The 25,767-nt window shown below is 43.2% G+C and overlaps 1 protein-coding gene across 1 annotated transcript; it reads left to right on the plus strand.

Moving 5' to 3' along the window:
- Positions 1-1,060: 1,060 nt before the first annotated feature.
- LOC148002237 (NXPE family member 3-like) lies at positions 1,061-25,378 on the plus strand. The gene is made up of 5 exons (XM_087579539.1): positions 1,061-1,922; positions 8,276-9,018; positions 10,060-10,142; positions 18,661-18,873; positions 24,668-25,378. The coding sequence occupies exons 1-5, from the start codon at positions 1,866-1,868 to the stop codon at positions 25,198-25,200; spliced, it is 1,629 nt and encodes a 542-aa protein (XP_087435665.1). The 5' UTR covers positions 1,061-1,865; the 3' UTR covers positions 25,201-25,378.
- Positions 25,379-25,767: the final 389 nt, after the last annotated feature.

Raw genomic sequence — 25,767 nt, forward strand, 5'->3', positions numbered from 1 at the left:
ACTTACATTTGCTTTTCAAGGCAAGGAGACTCAGTTGTAGGAGGGAGTGCACTGCACCTCTCTTCCGTTTCTGTCTCAAGCTACTCATGACCCATCTATTCCAACTTCTGTTCACTGGACTCCGTCCTCAAAGACCTCCTTCCAAAGGTTTGCAGCGTCTGTTACCCTCTCTGCGCTCACAGCTCTTTTGCAACATTCCTGCTCTCTCAAGTTTGGCCAGTTTCCATTCTCCATGCACCTCTACCCTTCATGTGGCAGTTCCTACATGACATCACTTCAAATATCCAATGACTGAGAAACACCTGATCAAGGCTGATGGACTGGGTCGAGTTTAGACTGTTGATTTGTACGACCTTTTGTGGAGCATGTGGGATTTGTATATAAAATATATGCTCCTTGACCTTTTGATGAGCCATCTGTAAAATCATAAAAAATTCTGTATATGATATTTAGATGTAATTTTATGCAATGTCCATCTGAAAGGGGAATCCTTGTTGTGATGAATATCTGTAAATCTTGAGGAACTTACTAATGTGCCTGGCCATTATCATCGATATTGAACGAATAATCTAATAATAATAATAATGATGATGATGATGATGATGATGATGATGTCTGTAGGCTCTTACTGGTAAGTTGTTTAACACCTGTATCTCTCATTGTTACTACATCTATAATTTTTATAAAACAATAAGTTATAAATTATTGCAGAGTTATGATGTGTATTTTTCTGTACCTTATTTGTATATAATTCCAGTAGGTGAAGAGGTAGAAGAAGGATAAATAATTGATAAGGAAATATGAAATTAATTCTACGAGCTACCACTTCAGGAGAAGCATCATTTAGTAAGCTAATAAACCGCTCTGCATTGGGTGTTATTTTGCTTAAAGAATTTATCTGAGAGTCTCCAGAAGGCCACTGAGCAGAGCCAAACCCTCAGTAGCTGTCGGCAGATAGGGACATGCCCTACTGACTTGGCTCTAAACTTGTTGTAAGTCATTGAGGGGGCACTGTGTGGGAAGGTTGAGGCTGAGAGGATGGTGGGCAATTTGTTGTTGAGTAATAGGTTGATTTGTATTACATCTGGAGCTACGTGGACGTTTTGCTCTTTCAGTTTATTTAAAGTGAATGTTAAACACTCATCTCAGTATTGATTAGACAAGTAGGAGAGGAGAGATTGCATCGGCTCGGGTTTAAGCTCTTTATGTCCGAGTTGCAGTTATTCCCCTATAAGAAGTCGGTCCACTCATTTTTTTCCTTTAAGTGACATTTGATCAATCTGTACTGTGTTATTCTATCTGTGAGGGGAGACAAACAACAAAGAAACAATAACTAAGCTCTGGAGCAGCCGATCCGTGGGCAAGCAGCAGAGGAGACCCTCCCTTACCCACACTCCATCCCACGGCCCACCCCCCTCTACTCTCACCAACTGCAGCTCTTCCTTGGAACTCCAGCCTTGCTCCAGTGCCTTTGTGTGCGCCACTCACTTGCGAGCGGAAAGGGTCTCAGGGTGGCTTGAGCCCAAGGACTTCTGTGTTCCCAGTAAACATTCCCGCACCCCCAGAGGTATTCCCACATAGAACTGTGAATAAAGGTCCTGTTTTGCTAACCTGAACCCTCCCTCTCTCAACCCCTTTATAATAGGGGCAGCTGGACCTCCGCACCAGTGGTCCAAGCTACATCTATTACCATATTCCTCTGTTTGACAATATGTATGTATATCACGTGACAGTGTTAACGGAAATTGGACGCCAACACACTGATTCCTCTCCTTTATGGAGGGAGGGCTTCTTAAATTTATAACGCTGTGTGAGCTACTTGGATTCATATTTATAATTCAACAAGAGTCTGTGTGGATCTGTTCATGGGGCAGTTCAAGGGCTACAAGATTCTGACCGTGGGCTTGGTCTTTCTGCTTTTGGTAAGTACTTTCCCTGCCTCTCGATGGCTTCCTTACCACTTCTCCCATGGGTAGATTGGTTAACTTCTGTAATCTTGGAGAGTGAACTGGGGGAGGCTCTCATGAAATACAACGGAGCAGGTTGGGGTGGAGGGTACCTAGTGTGTCCAGACCATGGTGTGCTCCTCAGTATACACCATGCATCAGGTCCGGTGTCAGGGGGTTTACTTGGGGAGGGGAGAGGAATAAGGGTCCGAGGAAGGGGCAGAGGCAGACAGGTAGACATGTACACAGGCAGGCAGACAGACGGTAAAATTGCCAGGAGTGTTCCTGGCTCTTGGAACTGGGACTTGGAAACCCAGGACAGCTCTGAGTAGAGAAGCTATCTGAGTGAAAAGGCATCCTGAGACTCGGAAGCTCAGGAACCGCACACCCCTGAGAGGAACCCTGCTCAGCAGATGCGTGGTAGCTCCCAGGAAGGGTATCCCCATCTACACTGAGGACTCAGGAGCCTCAGCCCCCTCTTTCTCTTCCCTTCTTCCTTTCTTCTCTTCATTGCTTCTTGGCTTCTTCTGATGAGACTCACACCAGGCAGCAAATCTCATAAAAGAGATTTGTTGGAGCGTCCATGGAGAGAAAGTACAAACTCAGGGGTGGCCGGCTGCCCTCTGCTCCCAGCAGTGGGAATTGGACAAATGGTAGTGGTTATATAGGATTTCTTAGTGAGAAGAGCTTTTTAGGAAAGAGATTTCCAGATTGAAGATTTGGGGATTTCAAGTCCTGATCTTGGGGTGCTCAAAGATTGGTGGGTTTTCTTGTTTAGGGATTGATGGGTTTTCCCATCAGGGATTGGTGGCTTTTGTTCCACCTCTACTCCCCTTTCCCTGCATCAGTCCCAGGGCTCAGAGTGGGAAATCAGAGTCGTTCCAGGTTGCCTCAGCTGAGGCATCAGGTCTATGGAACTGTTCAGGGAGGTTAGAAAAGAGGGGCTGCCACTGTAGGTAGCTCCTGCAGGATGGGATGAGCCACTGTGGATAGCTTCTGTGATGGCTGCAGGCTAGGGAGCAACCTGATGCCTCCATTTTGACAGCTCCTTGGGGGCACAGGTGAGGAAGGAAGGACTGGCTCGCAGCTGCACTCCTTTGCTGGATTTTGCTGCAAACTGCTTAGGGACTTCAATGAGGATTGGGAAGAGAGCTGAAGAGAAGGACAGAACAGGCGGGGGAGAGAGAATGCAGGGGAGCATATCTGTATATGCAGCCTACACCTGGTGCATCTAGAGGGGACAGCAGCAGCTATGACATAAGCCAATGACATAAGCCATTGTTAGGTCCCTGGGAGGAGCCTAATGTACTGACCTGTAAGCTAACATTTCTCCATTTTTGTTTACTTAAACATGAGGAACTAGGAAGGGGTGATGGTAGGGCAGAAGTAAGTATTGTGTTCTTTAGAAATTTTTCAGCTGACTTGGGACCCTAAGAACACTGGGATGCTGGCCAAGTCCTGGCAGACCTGGCTGTTTCACGACTGGCACATATCTGTAGTTCGGAAACTACAGGCCCAGCTGAAGCAGTCTGTAGGGCTAGCCTGGAGCACTGTGGGTAGCTGCTCTGGATCCTTCCTGGATGCACATCTGGAATGAGTACCTGGACTTGACAGGATACTGGAGCACACACGTATACCTTAGGGAGAGGAGATGAGTATGTTAGGGGGAAATTTTTTTCTTAGGTGTATATTGAAACTTTTAGACCCATGGTCCTGTTAGTTGCAGGGAGGGGAGTCCCCAAACCAGGTAATGAGGGAGGAATCCCACCCTCTGGAATAGGCCTTGATAGTTGGGAAACAGACTATTTATTGACCCCAACACGGTTTACCTCCTCTTCTCTTCTGAGACGGTGGTGCCTCCAGGTGTTACACATACACACAGGCACACACATGCATGTACGCAGTCACTGCAGGATTAGGCATATCCTCCCTCACTGAGACCAGACAAGAAGGGCCGTTTAGGGAAATGGGTTCCCCAGACAAGCAACAGAGTCAGAGACAGATCCTGCTCTTGTTGTTGGGGACCCACATGAAGACCAAACAGCACATCTGGTAAATGCATGTGGGGATCCTAGGTCCAGCCATGCTCATTCTTTGGTTGGTGGTTCAGTCTCATAGAGACCCCAATGGTCCAGATTAGTTAACTCTGAGGGTCTTCCTGTGGAGTCCCTGTCCTCTTCAGGTCCCTTAGTCCTTCCCCCGATGCTTCCACAAGATTCCCTGAGCTCCATCTAATGTTTAGCTGTTGGTTTCCGCATTTGCTTTGGTCAACTGTTGGGTGGAGGCTCTCAAAGGACAGTTGTGCTAGGATCCTGTCTGCAAGTATAACAGAGTATCCTTCATAGTGTCTGAGATTGGTGCTTGCCCATAGGATGAGTCTCAATTTGGGCCAGTCAATGGTTGGCCATTACCTCTGTCTCTGCTCTATCTTTGTCCCTGCACATAATGTAAGCAGGACACATTTTTAGGTCAAGAGTTTTGTGTTTTGGGTGTTGGCCTTATCCCTCCACTGGGTGTCCTGCCTGACTAAAGAAAGCAGCCAGTTTCCTTATCCCCTACTGCTAGGAGTTTCAGGTAGAGTCACCCCCTTAGACACCCTAACCCTCTGCTTATTCCAGGTCTCTGGCACGTCCTAGAGATGCCCTTCCCCAATCACCTCTGATTTCTGTTCTTTCTCCCCTGATTTCCATACATGCGATCCCCTCCCCGACCTACTCCACTCCCAATCCATTCTCCTACCCAGTTTCCTCCCTCCATCCACCTATGACATCTATTTTATTTCCCCTTCTGAGAAAGGGCCAGCCTTCAACCAGCATCCCCTGGTCTCTCCTTGTTATTTGAGTTCTTTGGGTCTGTGGCTTGTAGAGTGGTTATCCTGTACTTTATAGTCAATATCCACTTATAAGTGAGTACATACCATGAGTACCTCACCCGGGATGATGATGGTTCCATCCATTTGCTTACAAATTCTCAAGAGAGGAATCTCAAATGTCTAAGAACTCATAAAGAAATGTTCAACTCCATTAGTCATCAGGGAAATGCATATCAAAACAACTCTTAATATTCTGCCTCACATATCTTAATGGCTAAGATCAAGAATCAAGGGACAGCACATGCTAGAGAAGATGTGAAGCAAGGTGAAATACTCCTCCATTGCTGATGGCTGTGCAAACTCCCACAACCACTCCTGAAATCATTCAAAAACAAAAATATCATGAAATTTGCAGGCAAATGGATAGAACTAAAAAGTGATGGTGTACTGTGACTTACAGAAGCTTTTCAGTTTTATGAGGTCTCATTTATTAATTGTTGATCTTTGTGCCTAAGTTATTGGTATTCTGTTCAGAAAGCACTCTCCTATATCAATGAATTCAAAGATATTTCCCACTTACTATCCTATTTAGTATATATGGCTTTATGTTAAGGTCTTTTATCCACTTGGAGTTTAGTTTTGTGCATGGTGATAAAGATGAATCTATTTGCATTCTTCTACACACAGACATCCAGTTAGACCAGCACCATTTGTTGAAGATGTTCTCCCTTTTCAATTGTATGGTTTTGTGGCTCCTTTCTCAAAAATCAAGTGTCCACAGGGTTTATTTCTGGGTCTTCAATTCAATTCCATTGATCAACCTGTCTGTCCTTATTTAAAAGCTGCTTTGGAAACGTGCTTCTCTGATCAGCTCATGTCACATGTTGCTGCCCTTAATCTAGACGTCAGTGAAGTCATGACTTCCAGTAACAGAGATGGCTGCCAGTCATGTGTCTGCCATTAATCAAGATGGCAGGGAAGCCACAGCTCCACCTTCTTTTTCTCATAGTTAAGAAGGCAAGCAGCCACGTGTTGCTTATATACCAGAATAGAATCATGTCACATAGTTTAAAATTAACTAGGTGCAAACTTTTTATTACTAACCCCAAGTTATGAGATGTAAGCATAACCAATAACTTATAGGTCAATATTCCTGGTTTTGACCCTGGACTTTAAAAACTTGCCTGGGTCTTAAAAGCATAACCTAATTTCCACCAGCAATAAAGGAGAACTGTATAAAACAAGTTCGTAATTATACATATTTATTTTTTTTAATTTATTTAATACTTAATAATAATTCTTTGGTTTCCGGGCAAACATCCCCCTCCCCCCTCCCCTTCCTTATGAGTATTCCCCTCCCAACCCTGCCCCCATTGCCGCCCTCCCCCCAACAGTCTAGTTCACTGGGGGTTCAGTCTTAGCAGGACCCAGGGCTTCCCCTTCCACTGGTGCTCTTACTAGGATATTCATTGCTACCTATGAGGTCAGAGTCCAGAGTCAGTCCATGTATAGTCTTTAGGTAGTGGCTTAGTCCCTGGAAGCTCTGGTTGCTTGGCATTGTTGTACATATGGGGTCTCGAGCCCCTTCAAGCTCTTCCAGTTCTTTCTCTGATTCCTTCAACGGGGGTCCTATTCTCAGTTCAGTGGTTTGCTGCTGGCCTTCGCCTCTGTATTTGCTGTATTCTGGCTGTGTCTCTCAGGAGCGATCTACATCCGGCTCCTGTCGGTCTGCACTTCTTTGCTTCAGCCATCTTGTCTAATTGGTTGGCTGTATATGTATGGGCCACATGTGGGGCAGGCTCTGAATGGGTGTTCCTTCAGTCTCTGTTTTAATCTTTGCCTCTCTCTTCCCTGCCAAGGGTATTCTTGTTCCCCTTTTAGAGAAGGAGTGAAGCATTCACATTTTGATCATCCGTCTTGAGTTTCATTTGTTCTAGGCATCTAGGGTAATTCAAGCATTTGGGCTAATAGCCACTTATCAGTGAGTGCATACCATGTATGTCTTTCTGTGATTGGGTTAGCTCACTCAGGATGATATTTTCCAGTTCCAACCATTTGCCTACAAATTTCATAAAGCCGTTGTTTTTGATAGCTGAGTAATATTCCATTGTGTAGATGTACCACATTTCCTGTATCCATTCCTCTGTTGAAGGGCATCTGGGTTCTTTCCAGCTTCTGGCTATTATAAATAAGGCTGCGATGAACATAGTGGAGCACGTGTCTTTTTTATATGTTGGGGCATCTTTTGGAATTATACATATTTAAATAACATCTGAATTTGTGTTCTGTGAGATCCAGTGGCCAGAAAACCAAGAGGACATTTGAGCCAGGTGGTGATAGCAGGAGAAAAAAATACCATCTATTCACAATTCAGAACCAGTCAGAAACAAGCATGGAGGGCCCTCATACCAGCAAATACATCAATAGTTAAGCATACGTTTTAAATTAGCTTTAGTTCATCTAAACAGACCTTTATAGTCTTAAAATTTCTTCATCATGCAAAGAATATTTTAAACCAGGGGTGAATCACATATATACAGAATGTTGCAAAAAATATAACTGAATTTCTATCATCATATAAAAAATCATACCAATTTACAACGTGGGACTTGTTACTTTTTCTTAGTCTTAAAGGGGACACAGTAATACACAGAAGGTTCATTAGAACTAAGAAGTTTTATAATCGTTTCTTTATGCCATGGGGTCATATTATGATGGTGAATTCCCATGGAGCTCATATGACTGCTATATTTAAATACATTTTTGTTTCTCCAGGTATATATGTTTAAAGGAGAGTTCCATCTAAATTATATGCACATATACACACAGAGCTAAATCTAAGTTCCATATACACAGAGTTCCATATATAAAAACTTATGCTCTAAACAAGAATTGATTCACATGTATACTTATGTATAGATTTTAATGATAAGCTTTTTGTTATATAAGTTTAAAACCAAATATTGAGCTACTGTTCTCCAATGTATCAGACAACACACACACACACACACACACACACACACACACACACACAAACACACACAGAGTTTTAATAAAAAACCAAGAGGCATTCACTGCTGTTCAGAGTACCTGGGTTTAGTTCCCAGCACCCGCAGGTCAGATCACAACCATTTGTAACTCTAGGTCCAGGTGATCCAATGTTCACTTCTTATCTCCATGGGCACCAGGCATGTAGTGCACATATAGATGGATGCAAATCAATCATATATATACAAGTTTTAAAAAATAGGAAGAACCTCATCAGGTACCCCCTGATTTTTTGGTAACATATGGTAACTCAATTGGGACTCCTGAGAAGTTCTACTAACAGTATTGCCCCAGCCTTGCGATGTTTCTTTCACATAAATGTCATGGTGACTCAAAATCCTGGCTAATGAAGGACAGACAGAAAGACACAGGCAGGTAGGTAGGACACCTAGGTACTACTCAGCCAATAGGAAGACAATGGGACACACACAGCACACTAGTATAATCAATCCCCTTTCTGTACCCACAGGCGTTCTGGCTCATGACCACTTGGCATGAGCCCATAATCTGGTTGCTCCCACCACCCCATCCTGTCTCTGAAGATGTCTCAGAGACCATCGACAGTGACTCTGTCCCTCAAGAACTCTTCAACTTGACCAACCTTCTATACTGGCCTCCACCTGGTAGAGACAGGGATGACTTTCTGGCCTCTACCAGCCCCAGAACCTCTACCTACCACTTGAAAGGACCTGCCCAGGCCAACTATACTCTGGGAAGTAACCTAGAGGCCATCCTTGTGGCTCGGGATCACTGGGGTAGGCCCAAAGCTCATGGTGGAGATCTGTTTCGGGCACAGCTGCTGGGTCCAGAATTGAGAGCAGGAGTCCAAGGGGATGTGAAGGATCTGGAGAATGGCACTTACCTCTTGTCCTTCCCCCTGCTCTGGGCTGGATGGGCCCAGGTGCAAGTGCGACTGATCCACTCCAGTGAGGCAGTTGGGGTCCTGCAAAGAATCTGGAGAGGAAAACGAGCCACTGTTGATTTTAGAGGGCATTTCCGAGGAACAAATGGCATTCAAGAGACTGTCATCTGTAATGTGGACCCCCAGTCAACTGGAGCCAAAGGGACTACCTGCCATTACAAGGATGTGGTTTCTGGGGAGATCTGGTTCTGTGCTCAACCCCGTACTTTGCCTTGCAATGCTTTAGTGGGTCACTCGAGTGGAAGTTATCTGAAGGTGACCACGCCACATGATCAAGACCTGCTGGCTGGGTAAGAAATCTAGAATCTTAAATGAGTCCCAGTCTTAACCACAGGCATGTGGAGGTGAGAACACAACTGGAGGAGGTCAGTTCTCTCCTTCCACCATGAGGGGCCCAAGTATCAAATGAAGCCTGTTGGTTTTGGCAACAAGAACATGGTGGTCATCATCTTCATCACCATGACCACCACCACCACCACCACCACCACCACCATCACCTAGAGATTCCTACAGCTCAGTGTGAACTTGAATTTCTTGTGTGATTGAGGCATAGAAAGCAAGATTTCAAGATTATCCTTGGTTGCATAGTGTCTTAGTTAGGGTCCTACTGCTGCAAGCAGTCACCGTGACCAATGCAACTCTCATAAGGACAACATTTAATTGGGGCGGCTTCCAGGTTCAGAGTTTCAGTCCATTGTCATCAAGGCAGGAACATGGCAGCATCCAGGCAGGCATGGTGCAGGAGGAGCTGAGAGTTCTACATCTTCATCTGGAGGCAGCTAGGAGTAGACTAGCTTCCAGGCAGCTAGAATAAGGGTTTTAAAGGCCAAGCCCACAGTGGCACAACTAACCCGACAAGGCCACACCTCCAAATGTTGCCACTCCCTTGGCTAGGCATACTCAAACCACCACACAGAGTCAATGCATATTGATCTTGGGAGCAAGAGCATGAGACCCTGTGTCAAAAACGCAGGGGCAGGGTGCTACGTTCCCCAGTGACTGCATGTTTGTGTAACAATAGTAACAATTTATAGTGCTTTCTAGACTATAGTCGCAGGAAAATTGCAATTTCTCACATGTTGTGGAGATCTGTTGATTACAAAATAGAACTAGGTGACCCTTCTTTTATCTTAACTATTAGTGTACTGATAAGACCCTCCCTTGTATATTCCTCCTAACCACTATACTCACCACATGTTAGTGTGCCCACTTTAGTGTAGTGACCCCAATTTACACCGAGGATAAATAACCAGTCAGTCATGGTCTTCTCTTTTTTCATGTAATTTCATCTGGTCAGCCTCCCTCACCGCTCACACTCAGTGTTTCTTCAGGAATGTGACTGACCAGAAACTCCCTTCAGGCATACCTCCAATCCTTGTCCTACCAGCAGCCTGGGGAAACATGAGTAACATGGGTGAGTAAGACTGGGACATGGGGTTGGGGATGGGCCTCAGCTTAGATGGGCTCTGTGTGTGTGTGTGTGTGTGTGTGTGTGTGTGTGTGTGTGTGTTTGTGTGTGTATACTCCGTGTGTTGTGTGGGTGGGGTTCACTTTCCTGTGTAGAAGAAGTATATGGAGAACAGGCTAATATCAAAATGTTTCCCCCAATTTTTCTGTATCTTATTTTATTTTACTTTAAGTTGTGTTACAATTTCAATATCCTATTTTGTGTACTCTGGCATGTATTTGTATGAGAACATATGTGCCATGTCAGACATGTGGAAGTCAGAGGACAACATGCAGAAATTAGTACTCTCTCTTTACAGTGTGAGTTCCAGGAGTTGAACTCAGGTCATCAGGCTTCGGAACAGGCACCTTTACTTGCAAAGCCATCTCACTGGCTCCTATGGTAGATTTTTATTTTTGTTTGGTTTTGTTGTTGTTGTTGCTTTCTGATTCCCCCTCAAGGGAATGGGCTTCAGTGGTTTGAAAATCAGTAGTAATCAGAGCGAAAACAGATGAGATCCTGCCAGAGCAAGGGTGGCTGGGTAGTTGGTGTACAGAACTCAAACTTGAAGAAGAGCTAATTCTGCTCTTTTCAGGCCACAGTCAGAAAAGAAGGAGTGAGGTAGGACCCAGGTCCAGTGCACATATTACTGCCCATAGACCTCCAAATGCAATGTTTGCAAAGTGACCAACTGGGGGGACCTTGACTAATCAAGTATCCATAGTCAAAGGTTCCAGCTCTCTCTCTCTCTCTCTCTCTCTCTCTCTCTCTCTCTCTCTCTCTCTCTCTCTCTCTCTCTTTCTCTCTCTCAGTGCTCCCTGAATAAAGAAGAAATTAATGTCATTGGTGCCTCCCTCCAAGAAGTAATAAACCCCTGAGTCCCAAAGGTGAGACTGAAGTGGGAGGCAGAAAAGAGCTAGAGGAACCTTCCCAGCAACTGACAGAACTGGAATCAGGTTAGACCGTGAGAGTCCACATGAAAGTGCACACATGCACACATGAAAACTTTGTAGAAACTGCTCAACAACTAAAGGACATGGGCACAGGGTTGAATGTACCAGTTGCTTCAAACTTTCCCTGAATATACTGATACAGTGCCCCTAGGGGAGGGCAGGTTAAGTCTAGCACCTCAGGTACAAGGATCCAAGTGCTTAGCCCTGTGGCCTTGGGTTGCCTGTGTCCAGCCTCTTGAAAGTTCTGGGCTGAAGTTCAACCACTCCAACCCCTAGGATCCTCTAAGCCCCAAATGCATGGGCACTGAGGGAAGTCCTAGAGTTTTTCCTACATGTGGGCAACCACTTCTACCAGGAAAGGTGTGTCTATGGCCACCAGCCATCAGCCTCAAGATAGAGGAAAGGCTCCAAGTGCCATGTCAGTTCTGGGACAGTAAACCTTGGAACATATAAAGGTCATATTTTGTTTTGGATACAAAGTCTGTCACTGAGCCTGGAGCTTACTGTTCAGCCTGGCTGGTTAGTGAGCGACTGGGGAAGCCATCACTACCTGCCCCTTTGCTGGGGTTCCAAGTATACCACACCCAGCTTTTTATACATATTCTAGGGGGTAAAGTTAGGCCCTCACCATTGTATAACCCACTGAGCATCTCCCAGCACTCACTGGGTTTTATTCCAGATCTTTAGCCTCTGTCCTGCCAGGGTAGTGTAGTACAGTGGTTAGTACTGGGTTGTGACAGCACACTTCCAGGGTTCAAATGCTGTCCCTACCTTTGACGTTCTTTTGAAAAGCCCACTTTATAGGCTGGCGATAGGACTTAATAGTAGAGTACTTGCCTAGTTGGACGGGCACAGAATGCCATCCCTATCACTGCTGTTGGTGACAATAAATTACTTAATATTCCAGGTCCTCAGTGTCCCCATCTACAAGTGGAAATGTGAAGAGTGCTACCTCCAGAGCGTGGAGATCCAACCTGGAGTCCCAGCGCTCGCTAGGGGAAGGCAGCAGCATTAGGAAGTCAGGGCCATTCTCACCTACATGGGAAGTATATGAGGTACATGCGATGGTTTCAAACATTCACAGACATGCAGGCCACACACACACACACACACACACACACACACACACACACACACACACACACACTTCACAGGCTCTGTAAGAGTACATTGATGTGCTACATATAAAGAATGTAGAAGAATGCTATCCACATGGCTCATTAGGAAAAGGTGCTTGCTGCCAAGGCCTTCAAACCCTGGGAAAAGAACTGACTCCCAAAGGCTGTCTTCAGGGTACCATGTGTGCTGGGACACACACACACACACACACACACACACACACAAGCAAATGTAAAAACTATTCATTTAAAAAATTCATTCACAATAAATGTAAAGAACACAGTCATTTTATAGCACTCCATGTTGTGCTTTTCTTTTTTTTTAATTTTTTTCATTAACTTGAGTATTTCTTACTTACATTTCGAGTGTTATTCCCTTTCCTGGTTTCCTGGCCAACATCCCGCTAACCCCTTCCCTCCGCCTCTTTATGGGTGTTCCCCTCCCCATCCTCCCCCCATTGCCGCCCTCCCCCCAACAATCACGTTCACTGGGGGTTCAGTCTTAGCAGGACCAAGGACTTCCCCTTCCACTGGTGCTCTTACTAGCCTATTCATTGCTACCTATGAGGTCAGAGTCCAGGGTCAGTCCATGTATAGTCTTTAGGTAGTGGCTTAGTCCCTGGAAGCTCTGGTTGCTTGACATTGTTGTACATATGGGGTCTCGAGCCCCTTCAAGCTCTTCCAGTCCTTTCTCTGATTCCTTCAATGGGAGTCCTATTCTCAGTTCAGTGGTTTGATGCTGGCATTCGCCCCTGTATTTGCTGTATTCTGGCTGTGTCTCTCAGGAGAGATCTACATCCGGCTCCTGTCTGCCTGCACTTCTTTGCTTCATCCATCTTGTCTAATTGGGTGGCTGTATATGTATGGGCCACAGGTGGGGCAGGCTCTGAATGGGTGTTCCTTCAGTCTCTGTTTTAATCTTTGCCTCTCTCTTCCCTGCCAAGGGTATTCTTGTTCCCCTTCTAAAGAAGGAGTGAAGCATTGGCATTTTGATCATCCGTCTTGAGTTTCATGTGTTCTATGCATCTACGGTAATTCAAGCATTGGGGCTACTAGCCACTTATCAATGAGTGCATACCATGTGTGTTTTTCTGTGATTGGGTTACCTCACTCAGGATGATATTTTCCAGTTCCACCCATTTGCCTATGAATTTCATAAAGGCATTGTTTTTGATAGCTGAGTAATATTCCATTGTGTAGATGTACCACATTTTCTGTATCCATTCCTCTGTGAAGGGCATCTGGGTTCTTTCCAGCTTCTGGCTATTATAAATAAGGCTGCTATGAACATAGTGGAGCATGTGTCTTTTTTATATGTTGGGGCATCTTTTGGGTATATGCCCAAGAGAGGTATAGCTGGATCCTCAGGTAGTTCAATGTCCAATTTTCTGAGGAACCTTCAGACTGATTTTCAGAATGGTTGTACCAGTCTGCAATCCCACCAACAATGGAGGAGTGTTCCTCTTTCTCCACATCCTCGCCAGCATTTGCTGTCACCTGAGTTTTTGATCTTAGCCATTCTCACTGGTATGAGGTGAAATCTCAGGGTTGGTTTGATTTGCATTTCCCTTATGACTAAAGATGTTGAACATTTCTTTAGGTTTTTCTCAGCCATTCGGCATTCCTCAGCTGTGAATTCTTTGTTTAGCTCTGAACCCCATTTTTTAATAGGGTTATTTGTTTCCCTGTGGTCTAACTTCTTGAGTTCTTTGTATAGTTTGGCTATAAGCCCTCTATCTGTTGTAGGATTGGTTAAGATCTTTTCCCAATCTGTTGGTTGCCGTTTTGTCCTAACCACAGTGTCCTTTGCCTTACAGAAGCTTTGCAGTTTTATGAGATCCCATTTGTCGATTCTTGATCTTAAAGCATAAGCCATTGGTGTTTTGTTCAGGAAATTTTCTCCAGTGCCCATGTGTTCGAGATGCTGCCCTAGTTTTTCTTCTATTATTTTGAGTGTATCTGGTTTGATGTGGAGGTCCTTGATCCACTTGGACTTAAGCTTTGTACAGGGTGATAAGCTTGGATCGATCTGCATTCTTCTACATGTTGACCTCCAGTTGAACCAGCACTATTTGCTGAAAATGCTATCTTTTTTCCATTGGATGGTTTTGGCTCCTTTGTCAAAAATCATGTGCACATAGATGCGTGGGTTCATTTCTGGGTCTTCAATTCTGTTCCATTGGTCTATCTGTCTGTCTCTGTACCAATACCATACAGTTTGTATCACTATTGCTCTGTAATACTGCGTGAGTTCAGGGATAATGATTCCCCCTGAAGTCCTTTCATTGTTGAGGATAGTTTTAGCTATCCTGGGTTTTTTGTTATTCCAGATGAATTTGCAAATTGTTCTGTCTAACTCTTTGAAGAATTGGAATGGTATTTTGATGGGGATTGCATTGAATCTGTAGATCGCTTTTGGTAAAATGGCCATTTTTACTACATTAATCCTGCCAATCCATGAGCATGGGAGATCTTTCCATCTTCTGGGGTCTTCTTCAATTTTTTTCTTCAGAGTCTTGAATTTCTTGTTGTACAGATCTTTTACTTGCTTGGTTAAAGTCACACCGAGGTACTTTATATTATTTGGGTCTATTATGAAGGATGTCGTTTCCCTAATTTCTTTCTCGGCTCGTTTCTCTTTTGGGTAGAGGAAGGCTACTGATTTATTTGAGTTAATTTTATACCCAGCCACTTTGCTGAAGTTGTTTATCAGCTTTAGTAGTTCTCTGGTGGAACTTTTGGGATCACTTAAATATACTATCATATCATCTGCAAATAGTGATATTTTGACTTCTTCTTTTCCAATCTGTATCCCCTTGATCTCCTTTTGTCTGATTGCTCTGGCTAGTACTTCAAGAACTATATTGAATAAGTAGGGAGAGAGTGGGCAGCCTTGTCTAGTCCCTGATTTTAGTGGGATTGCTTCAAGTTTCCCTCCATTTAGTTTAATGTTAGCAACTGGTTTGCTGTATATGGCTTTTACTATGTTTAGGTATGGGCCTTGAATTCCTATTCTTTCCAGGACTTTTATCATGAAGGGGTGTTGAATTTTTCAAATGCTTTCTCAGCATCTAATGAAATGATCATGTGGTTTTGTTCTTTCAGTTTGTTTATATAATGGATCATGTTGATGGTTTTCCGTATATTAAACTATCCCTGCATGCCTGGGATGAAGCCTACTTGATCATGGTGGATGATTGTTTTGATGTGCTCTTGGATTCGGTTTGCCAGAATTTTATTGAGTATTTTTGCGTCGATGTTCATAAGGGAAATTGGTGTGAAGTTCTCTTTCTTTGTTGGGTCTTTGTGTGGTTTAGGTATAAGAGTAATTGTGGCTTCATAGAAGGAATTCGGTAGTGCTCCATCTGTTTCAATTTTGTGGAATAGTTTAGATAGTATTGATATGAGGTCTTCTATGAAGGTCTGATAGAATTCTGCACTAAACCCTTCTGGACCTGGGCTCTTTTTGGTTGGGAGACCTTTAATGACTGCTTCTATTTCCTTAGGAGTTATGGGGTTGTTTAAGTGGTTTATCTGTTCCTGATTTAACTTCGGTACATGGTATCTGTCTAGGAAATTGTCCATTTCCTGCAGATTTTCAAGTTTTGTTGAATATAGGCTTTTATAGTAAGATTTGATGATTTGTTGAATTTCCTCTGAGTCTGTAGTTATGTCTCCCTTTTCATTTCTGATTTTTTTAATTTGGACACACTCTCTGTGTCCTCTCATTAGTCTGGCTAAGTGTTTATCTATCTTGTTGATTTTCTCAAAGAACCAACTTTTGGTTCTGTTGATTCTTTCTATGGTCCTTTTTGTTTCTACTTGGTTGATTTCAGCTCTGAGTTTGATTATGTCATGCCTTCTACTCCTCCTGGGTGTATTTGCTTCTTTTTGTTCTAGAGCTTAAGTGTGCTGTCAAGCTGCTGATATATGCTCTTTCCTGTTTCTTTCTGCAGGCATTCAGAGATTTGAATTTTCCTCTTAGCACAGCTTTCATTGTGTCCCATAAGTTTGGGTATGTTGTACTTTCATTTTCATTAAATTCTAAGAAGTCTTTAATTTCTTTCTTTATTTCTTCCTTGACCAGTTTATCGTTGAGTAGAGCATTGTTCAACTTCCACGTATATGTGGGCATTCTTCCCTTACTGTTATTGAAGACCAGTTTTAGGCCGTGGTGCTCTGATAGTACGCATGGGATTATTTCTATCTTTCTGTACCTGTTGAGGCCCGTTTTTTGACCAATTATATGGTCAATTTTGGAGAAAGTACCATGAGGAACTGAGAAGAATGTATATCCTTTTGCTTTAGGATAGAATGTTCTATAAATATCTGTTAAGTCCATTTGGTTCATGACTTCTCTTAGTCTGTCTACCTCTCTGTTTAATTTCTGTTTCCGTGATCTGTGCATTGATGAGAGTCGGGTGTTGAAATCTCCTACTATTATTGTGTGAGGTGCAATGTGTGTTTTGAGCTTTAGTAAGGTTTCTTTTACGTATGTAGGTGCCCTTGTATTTGGGGCATAGATATTTAGGATTGAGAGTTCATCTTGGTGGATTTTTCCTTTGATGAATATGAAGTGTCCTTCCTTATCTTTTTTGATGACTTTTAGTTGAAAATTGATTTTATGTGATTTTAGAATGGCTACTCCAGCTTGCTTCTTCCGACCATTTACTTGGAAAGTTGTTTTCCAGCCTTTCACTCTGAGGTAGTGTCTGTCTTTGTCTCTGAGGTGTGTTTCCTGTAGGCAGCAGAATGCAGGGTCCTCGTTGTGTATCCAGTTTGTTAATCTATGTCTTTTTATTGGGTAGTTGAGACAATTGATGTTGAGAGCTATTAAGGAATAGTTATTATTGCTTCCTGTTATATTCATATTTGGATGTGAGGTAAGTTTGTGTGCTTTTCTTCTCTTTGTTTTGTTGCCAAGACGATTAGTTTCTTGCTTTTTCTAGGGTGTAGCTTGCCTCCTTATGTTGGGCTTTACCATTTATTACCCTTTGTAGCGCTGGATTTGTAGATAGACATTGTGTAAATTTGGTTTTGTCATGGGATATCTTGGTTTCTCCATCTATGTTAATTGAGAGTTTTGCAGGATACAGTAACCTGGGCTGGCATTTGTGTTCTCTTAGGGTCTGTATGCCATCTGTCCAGGATCTTCTGGCTTTCATAGTTTCTGGCGAAAAGTCTGGTGTGATTCTGATAGGCCTGCCTTTATATGTTACTTGACCTTTTTCCCTTACTGCTTTTAATATTCTTTCTTTATTTTGTGCGTTTGGTGTTTTGACTATTATGTGACGGGAGAAGTTTCTTTTCTAGTCCAATCTATTTGGAGTTCTGTAGGCTTCTTATATGCTTATGGGTATCTCTTTCTTTAGGTTAGGGAAGTTTTCTTCTATGATTTCCTTGAAGATATTTACTGGTCCTTTGAGCTGGGAGTCTTCACTCTCTTCTATACCTATTATCTTTAGGTTTTATCTTCTCATTGAGTCCTGGATTTCCTGTATGTTTTGGACCAGTAGCTTTTTCCACTTTACATTATCTTTGACAGTTGAGTTGATGATTTCTATGAAATCTTCTGCTCCTGAGATTCTCTCTTCTATCTCTTGTATTCTGTTGGTGATGCTTGTATCTACGGTTCCTTGTCTCTTCCTTTGGTTTTCTATATCTAGGGTTGTTTCCATGTGTTCTTTCTTGATTGCTTCTATTTCCATTTTTAATTCCTTCAACTGTTTGATTGTGTTTCCTGGAATTCTTTCAGGGATTTTTGTGATTCCTCTATGTAGGCTTCTACTTGTTTATTTATGTTTTCCTGTGTTTCTCTAAGGGAGTTCTTCGTGTCTTTCTTGAAGTCCTCCAGCATCATGATCAAATATGATTTTGAATCTAGATCTTGCTTTTCTGGTGTATTTGGATATTCGGTGTTTGCTTTGGTGGGAGAATTGGGCTCCGATGTTGCCATGTAGTCTTGGCTTCTGTTGCATGGGTTCCTGCGCTTGCCTCTCGCCATCAGATTATCTCTAGTGTTACTTTGTTCTGCTATTTCTGACAGTGGCTAGACTGTCCTATAAGCCTGTGTGTCAGGAGTGCTGTAGACCTGTTTTCCTGTTTTCTTTCAGCCAGTTATGGGAACAGAGTGTTCTGCTTTCGGGCGTGTAGTTTTTCCTATCTACAGGTCTTCAGCTGTTCCTGTGGGCCTTGTCCTGAATTCACCAGGCAGGTCGCTTGGAGCAGGAAGATTGGTCTTATCTGTGGTCCCAAGGCTCAAGTTTGCTCGTGGGGTGTTGCTTATGAGCTCTCCTCAGGGTAGCAACCAGGAGGACCTGCGCCGCCCTTTCCGGGAGCTTCCGTGCACCAGGGTTCCAGATGGCGTTTCTGTGCTTTTCTTTTTAATCTGCTCTATTTTTCTCTCTCCCGTAGCCCTGCCCTCAAGGCCCCCATGTCACCCTGGCCACCTATCTCCAAAACCCTCTGGCTTCTACCACCAAGACAGATGGTATTCGACATTCTGTTCTAGCCGCTCTTTCCTCACTGTGGACAGCATCCTGAACTGCCTGGCTGGACGCATTGTCTACATGATGGGGGATTCCACACTCCGGCAGTGGTGGGAGTATCTGCGCGACACAGTTCCCTGTGAGTGGTGGTTTAGTCCCTGAGAGGTCTGGGGGGTCTGGTTGGTTGATATTGTTGTTCTTCCTATAGATTGGATTGCAACCTTCAGCTACTTCAGTCCTTTCTTTAATTCCTCCATTGGGGACCCCATTCTCACTTCAATGGTTGGCTGTGAGCATCAGCCTCTGTATTTGTCATGCTCTGGCAGAGCCTCTCAGGAGACAGCTGTGTCAGGCTCCTGTCAGCATGCACTTCTTGGCATCAGCAATGTTGTCTGCATTTGGTGACTGCATGTATATTCTTTTCTATTAGTTTCTGTGTATCTTGTTTTATGTGAAGGTCCTTGATCCACTTGGACTTGAGCTTTGTACAAGGACATAAGACTGAAGGATTGATTTATATTCTTCTACCTGCTGACCACCAGTTGAACCATCACCATTTGTTGAAAATGTTGTCTTTTCTCCACTGGATGGTTGTAGCTCCTTTGTCAAAGATAAGTGACCATGGCTGTGTGGGTTCACTTCTGAGTCTTCACTTCTACTCCATTGATCTAGCTGCCTGTCTCTGTACCAATGCCAAGTGGGTTTTTTTTATCATGATATATTGATAGGATCAGTCTTCTAGTATATTTTGAGTCCTGTTTTGTGACCAATTATATGATCAGTTTTGGAGAAGATACCATGAGGTGTTGAGAAGAAGGTATATTCTTTTGTTTTAGGATGAAATGTTCTATAGATATCTGTTAAATCCATTTGATTCATAACTTCTGTTAGTTTCATTGTGCCTCTGTTTAACTTCTGTTTCCATGATCTGTCCATTGATGAGAGTGGGGTGTTGAAGTCTCCCACTATCATTGTGTGAGGTGCAATGTGTGCTTTGAAATTTAATAACATTTCTTTTATGAATGTGAATGCCCATGCATTTGGAGCATAGATGTTCAGAACTGAGAGTTCATCTTGGTGGATTTTTCCTTTGATGAGTATGAAGTGTCTTTATCTTTTTTAAAAAACTTTGTTTGAAAGTCGATTTTATTCGATATTAGAATGACTACTCCAGCTTGTTTCTTGGGACCATTTGCTTGAAAAATATTTCCCAGCCTTTCACTCTTAAGTAGTGTCTGTCTTTGTCACTGAGGTGTGTTTCCTGGATGCAGCAAAATGCTGGGTCCTGTTTATATATTCAGTCTGTTAGTCTATGTCTTTTTATTGGTGAATTAATCCATTGATGTTAAGATATTAAAGAGTAGTGATTGTTGTTTCCTGTTACTTTTATTGTTAGAGGTGGAATTATGTTTGTGTGGGTATCTTCTTTTGGGCTTGTTGCAAGATTACTTTCATGCTTTCTCCAGGGTGTAGTTTTCCTCCTTTTGTTGGAGTTTTCTCTTTATTATCCTTTGCAGTACTGCATTTGTGGAAAGATACTGTGTAAATTGTTTTGTCATGGAATATCTTGGTTTCTCCATCTATGGTAATTGAGAATCTAGTTGGATATAGTAGCCTGGGCTGGCATTTGTGTTTTCTTAGGGTTTATATGACATCCTCCTAGGATCTTCCAGGTTTTATAGTCTCTGTTGAGAAGACTAGTGTAATTCTGATAGTTCTGCCTTTATATGTTACTTGACCTTTTCCCCTTGCTGCTTTTAATATTCTTTCTTAGTTTTGTGCATTTGGTGTTTTGACTATTATGTGATGAGAGGAATTTGTTTTCTGGTCTAGTCTACTTGGAGTTCTATATGCTTTTTGTATCATTCATGGGCATCTCTTACTTTTGCTTCGGGAATTTTTCTCCTATAATTTTGTTGAAGATATTTACTGGCTCTTGGGAATCTTAGCTCTCTTCTATACCTATCATCCTTAGGTTTTGTCTTCTCATTGTGTCCTGGATTTCCTGGAAGTGTTGGGTAAGGATCTTTTTACATTTTGCATTTTCTTTGACTGTTGTGTCAATATTTTCTATGGTATCTTCTGCCCCTGAGATTCTCTCTTATATCTCTTTATTCTGTTGGTGATGCTTTCACCTATGACCCCTGATCTCTTCCCTAGGTTTTCTATCTCCAGGGTTGTCTCCCTTTGTGATTTATTTATTTTTTCTATATCCATATTTTAGATTTTGGTGGTTTTGCTCAATTCCTTCACTCGTTTGGTTGTGTTTTCCTGTAACTCTTTTAGGGATTTTTCTGTTTCCTCTTAAGGGCTTCTACTGTTTTTCTATGTTGTCCTGTATTTATATAAGGATGTTACTTATATCCTTCTTAAAGTCCTCTAATATAATCACAAGATGTGATTTTTTTATTAATTTAATAATTTAATCAATATATCTGAGTGAACCTTAAAGAAGAGGTACCAATATATTATCACAAGGACAGCCATGACAACTCTTTAAAATATCAAGTATTGTGCACATCCCCTACAACCATCAGAAGCTCCTGCAGCTGTCCTACCACAGTGGACATGGTACCACTCACAGAACCTGCATCATTTAGCTTGTTTTGTACCTCACAGGACCAGTGAGACTTAAGACATATAATACAGGCTTTCATAATCTTTCAAAGCACAAAACAAAACTATTTTTCAATTTTACATATAAATATAGCCAACACTTTTGACTAAATATATGGCTTTTTACCCTACATTTTAAGTATTTACTTATAATCATATTACGTTATAAAGAGAAAGAGCTCTATATTATAAAACCATTTTTATCCTACTGCAAGTCAAACATTACAAGGTTAAAAATAAGAAATCGTGAGCTGAGCATGGTGTCAAAACTCTAAAATTCCCACCGCAGGAAGGTCCTGAGTTGGGGTCCAGGCAGGTTTACAGTTAAGTTTGAGGCCAGCTTAAACCATAAGTTTGAGATTCTGCAACAAAACCAAACAAAACACAAATACTGGGAATACAGCTCAGTAGTAGAGTGCTGGCCTAAAATACACAAGGTCCTATACTAGAGCCCCAGAAAACAGGAAAATTTTGTTTACATCTTCCTAATAGTAGTTATGACTATCCAAATATAGTTGGTCATTCTCCCCCACACAGGTCATCTTGTCAAAATGTATAATTAGACCATTAGATCTCTAGAACTCACCTTCCAGAGTCCCAGCCCTGCGCTTCAGACATTCCACTCTCCTTCCATTCATGCCCAGTTAGCTTGCCTGTGCACATCTGCGCATTCTTTTATTATTATTATTATTATTATTATTATTATTATTATTATTATTATTAACTTGAGTATTGAGTGTTATTCCCTTTCCCGGTATCCGGGCAAACACCCCCCTCTCTCCTCCCCTTCCTTATGGGTGTTCCCCTCCCAACCCTCCCCCCATTGCCGCCCTCTCCCCAACAGTCTAGTTCACTGGGGGTTCAGTCTTAGCAGGACCCAGGGCTTCCCCTTCCACTGGTGATCTTACTAGGATATTCATTGCTACCTATGAGGTCAGAGTCCAGGGTCAGTCCATGTATAGTCTTTAGGTAGTGGCTTAGTCCCTGGAAGCTCTGGTTGCATGGCATTTTTGTATATATGGGGTCTCGAGCCCCTTCAAGCTCTTCCAGTTCTTTCTCTGATTCCTTCAATGGGAGTCCTATTCTCAGTTCAGTGGTTTGCTGCTGGCATTCGCCTCTGTATTTGCTGTATTCTGGCTGTGTCTCTCAGGAGCAATCTACATCCGGCTCCTGTCGGTCTGCACTTCTTTGCTTCATCCATCTTGTCTAATTGGTTGGCTGTATATGTATGGGCCACATGTGGGGCAGGCTCTGAATGGGTGTTCCTTCAGTCTCTGTTTTAATCTTTGCCTCTCTCTTCCCTGCCAAGGGTATTCTTGTTCCCCTTTTAGAGAAGGAGTGAAGCATTGGCATTTTGATCATCCGTCTTGAGTTTCATTTGTTCTAGGCATCTAGGGTAATTCAAGCATTTGGGCTAATAGCCACTTATCAGTGAGTGCATACCATGTATGTCTTTCTGTGATTGGGTTAGCTCACTCAGGATGATATTTTCCAGTTCCAACCATTTGCCTATGAATTTCATAAAGCCGTTGTTTTTGATAGCTGAGTAATATTCCATTGTGTAGATGTACCACATTTTCTGTATCCATTCCTCTGTTGAAGGGCATCTGGGTTCTTTCCAGCTTCTGGCTATTATAAATAAGGCTGCTATGAACATAGTGGAGCACGTGTCTTTTTTATATGTTGGGGCATCTTTTGGAATTATACATATTTAAATAACATCTGAATTTGTGTTCTGTGAGATCCAGGGGCCAGAAAACCAAGAGATGGCTCAGTGGTTAAGAACACCCGACTGTTCTTCCAGAGGTCATGAGTTCAATTCCCAGCAACCACATGGTGGCTCACAACCATGTGTAAAAGAGATCCGATGCCCTCTTCTGGTGTATCTGAAGACAGCTACAGTGTACTTATATACAAGATGTGATTTTTAAATCCAAATCATGCTTTTCTGGTGTGTTGGGGTTCCAGGGCTCGCTGTGGTGAGAGAACTGGGTTCTAATGATGCCAAGAAGCCTTGTTTTCTGTCGCTTATGTTCTTGTCCTTGCCTCTTGTCATCTGGTTATTTTTGGTGTTAGTTGTTATTGCTCTCTCTGGCTGGAGCCTCTCCCTCCAGTGAGCCTGTGAGCCTTTGGGCCTGTGGGTCTGTGAACTTAGAGTGACAGTGCTCCTTCTCCTGGGAAACCATCTTTTTTGGGGCAGGATTTGTGTCTGGAGAGCTGTGTCACAGGGTTAACTCCAGGGTGCAGATGGAGACCGGAAGGATCCTGTCCCCAGTTGCTGTGAGGTTCCCGAGCCCTGTGGTATCCTGGCAGGTCCCTCTTAGGCCAGTTATCAAAGCAAAAGTGTTTGTATCACCTGTGAACTTAGGGGTACCTGTGAACCATGGGGCCAACACTCTTTTTCAAAATTGTGTTGTGTTTCATTATGGCTAAAGCAGTTATCTGGTGTCAGACTTCAGCAGTTTGGCCCTGTACCGGTTGACTAAGTCCAGCTGAAACTAGTTTCCTTCTTACCTCACCTGGATCGTTTCCCTTCTGGCTGTAATGTTTGCAGGGACCTCCCACAACCTATAACTCCATCTCCAGGGAATTCCATCCCCACCCCCTTTATAGCATCTGCAGACACTAGCCCTCACTTGCAAGTGTTCACACAGAGACACACATAAGCATACACATAATTGAGAAATAAAACCATCTGAGTGTGGTGTCTCCCATCTCTCAGGATCTGGAAGGTAAAGAGGGTTGTTATCTCTTTGTGAAGTTGAGGCTATGGCCTGATCGAACCTGTTTCAGGCTTTGAGAACCTGTTTCAAAAATATTTTTTGAGACAGTGCAGTGACCCATAGCTTTAATCTCAGCGGTAGGGAAACAGACACAAGCAGATTCGTGATTTTGAAGACAGTCTTTTTTGTATAATGAGTTTCAAGCTACCCAGGGCTACATAGTTAGACCCTGTGTCCAAAAACAAGCAAATAAACAAACAAAGCTATGTTTGCAAAAGGGAATGGTTCATGTTTCTATGTTAATTCATTATTAAATTTTATTACATTAATTAATTAATATGTGTGTCTGTGTGTCTGTGTGTGTGTGTCTCTCTCTCTCTCTCTCTCTCTGTGTGTGTGTGTGTGTGTACACTCACATACTCTAGTGTGTGAGAATATCAGAGGACCATGTGCAAGAGCTGAGTCTCTGCTACTACTATATGAATCTCAGGGAATTAATCCCTAGTAATGTGTGCTGGCAGCGAGAGCCCTTCCTGGCTGAGTCATCTTGCTTGGTTCCCTATGTTAAAAACCTGTTTCTCACCCTCTTTACAGCCCTGAAGCCAGTTGATCTACACGCCACTTATCAAGTAGGTCCCCTGATGGCCGTGGAGACAACTCGGGGGACCGTGTTGCACTGGAGGGCACACAGCTGGCCCCTGCGCTCTCGTCTCACCCCAGTGGCCTCCCTGCACTCTGTGGCCAGAGAACTACATGGCCTGGCCGGGGGACCCTACACAGTGGTGGTGCTGGGTATGGGAGCCCACTTTACCACGTTCCCTCCCTCCATCTTTGCTCGAAGACTGGCAGGGATTCGGGCAGCTGTGAAGGCCCTGCTGGACCGGGAACCCAGTACTCTGGTCGTCATCAAACTGGCCAACACTGGCTACAAATCGGTGTATGGCAGTGACTGGCTCACACTCCAGATGAACCGCTTCCTCCGCGCTGCCTTTGTTGGTCTCCGCGTGGCCTTTGTGGATGCGTGGGAAATGACCTCCAGCTTGGCTGTGCCAGATGACATCCACCCAAGGAAGCTTATTGTCCGCAATGAAGTGGAATTATTTCTGTCCTTCATCTGTCCCACCTGAGTGCTCCTGAGGGATCTGAGGCTGAATGGATTGAGAGAGAGCCTGGGTGCGGCCGTCTCAAATGAACTTCTGTGATGGAAAGCTGAAGCTACCCTGGCTCACCCACTATGACACTGTGGGTCCGTATTTCATACTTCTCTCTGTGCGCCACGTGGATAAATCTAGTTCAATAGAAATGATTTGCATTGTTTTCTCTTTTTGAGTGTAAGGGGTTGTGCGTGGTGTGTGTACACATATATGTACAGATTGCTTGCCCTCTGTGCACACAAAGGCCAGAGGACATCTTGGGTTATCCTGCTCTATCTAGGAAATCCTGTTTAACAAGACTTAGTATCTGGTGTTGCTTCAATCTCATGGAGTCTGGCACTAGGCAGTAAATTTTAGGCACATTTAAGTCCAGTATAATTTGGGTTTCCTAGTGTAACACCATCCCATGTGTACAAGGAAGCAGAATACATCTTAGAGACCTTCCTCTGTATTCCACTTTGTATTCCTGGGATAGACAAAGAAAGAGCCATTGTGGCTGCAAACATTACAGGGTCCAATACGAGCAAGGATTCATCACAG

This window comes from Rattus norvegicus, chromosome 12 (assembly GCF_021556685.1).
Source record: "Rattus norvegicus strain SHRSP/BbbUtx chromosome 12, alternate assembly SHRSP_T2T, whole genome shotgun sequence".
Classification (NCBI taxonomy): domain Eukaryota; kingdom Metazoa; phylum Chordata; class Mammalia; order Rodentia; family Muridae; genus Rattus; species Rattus norvegicus.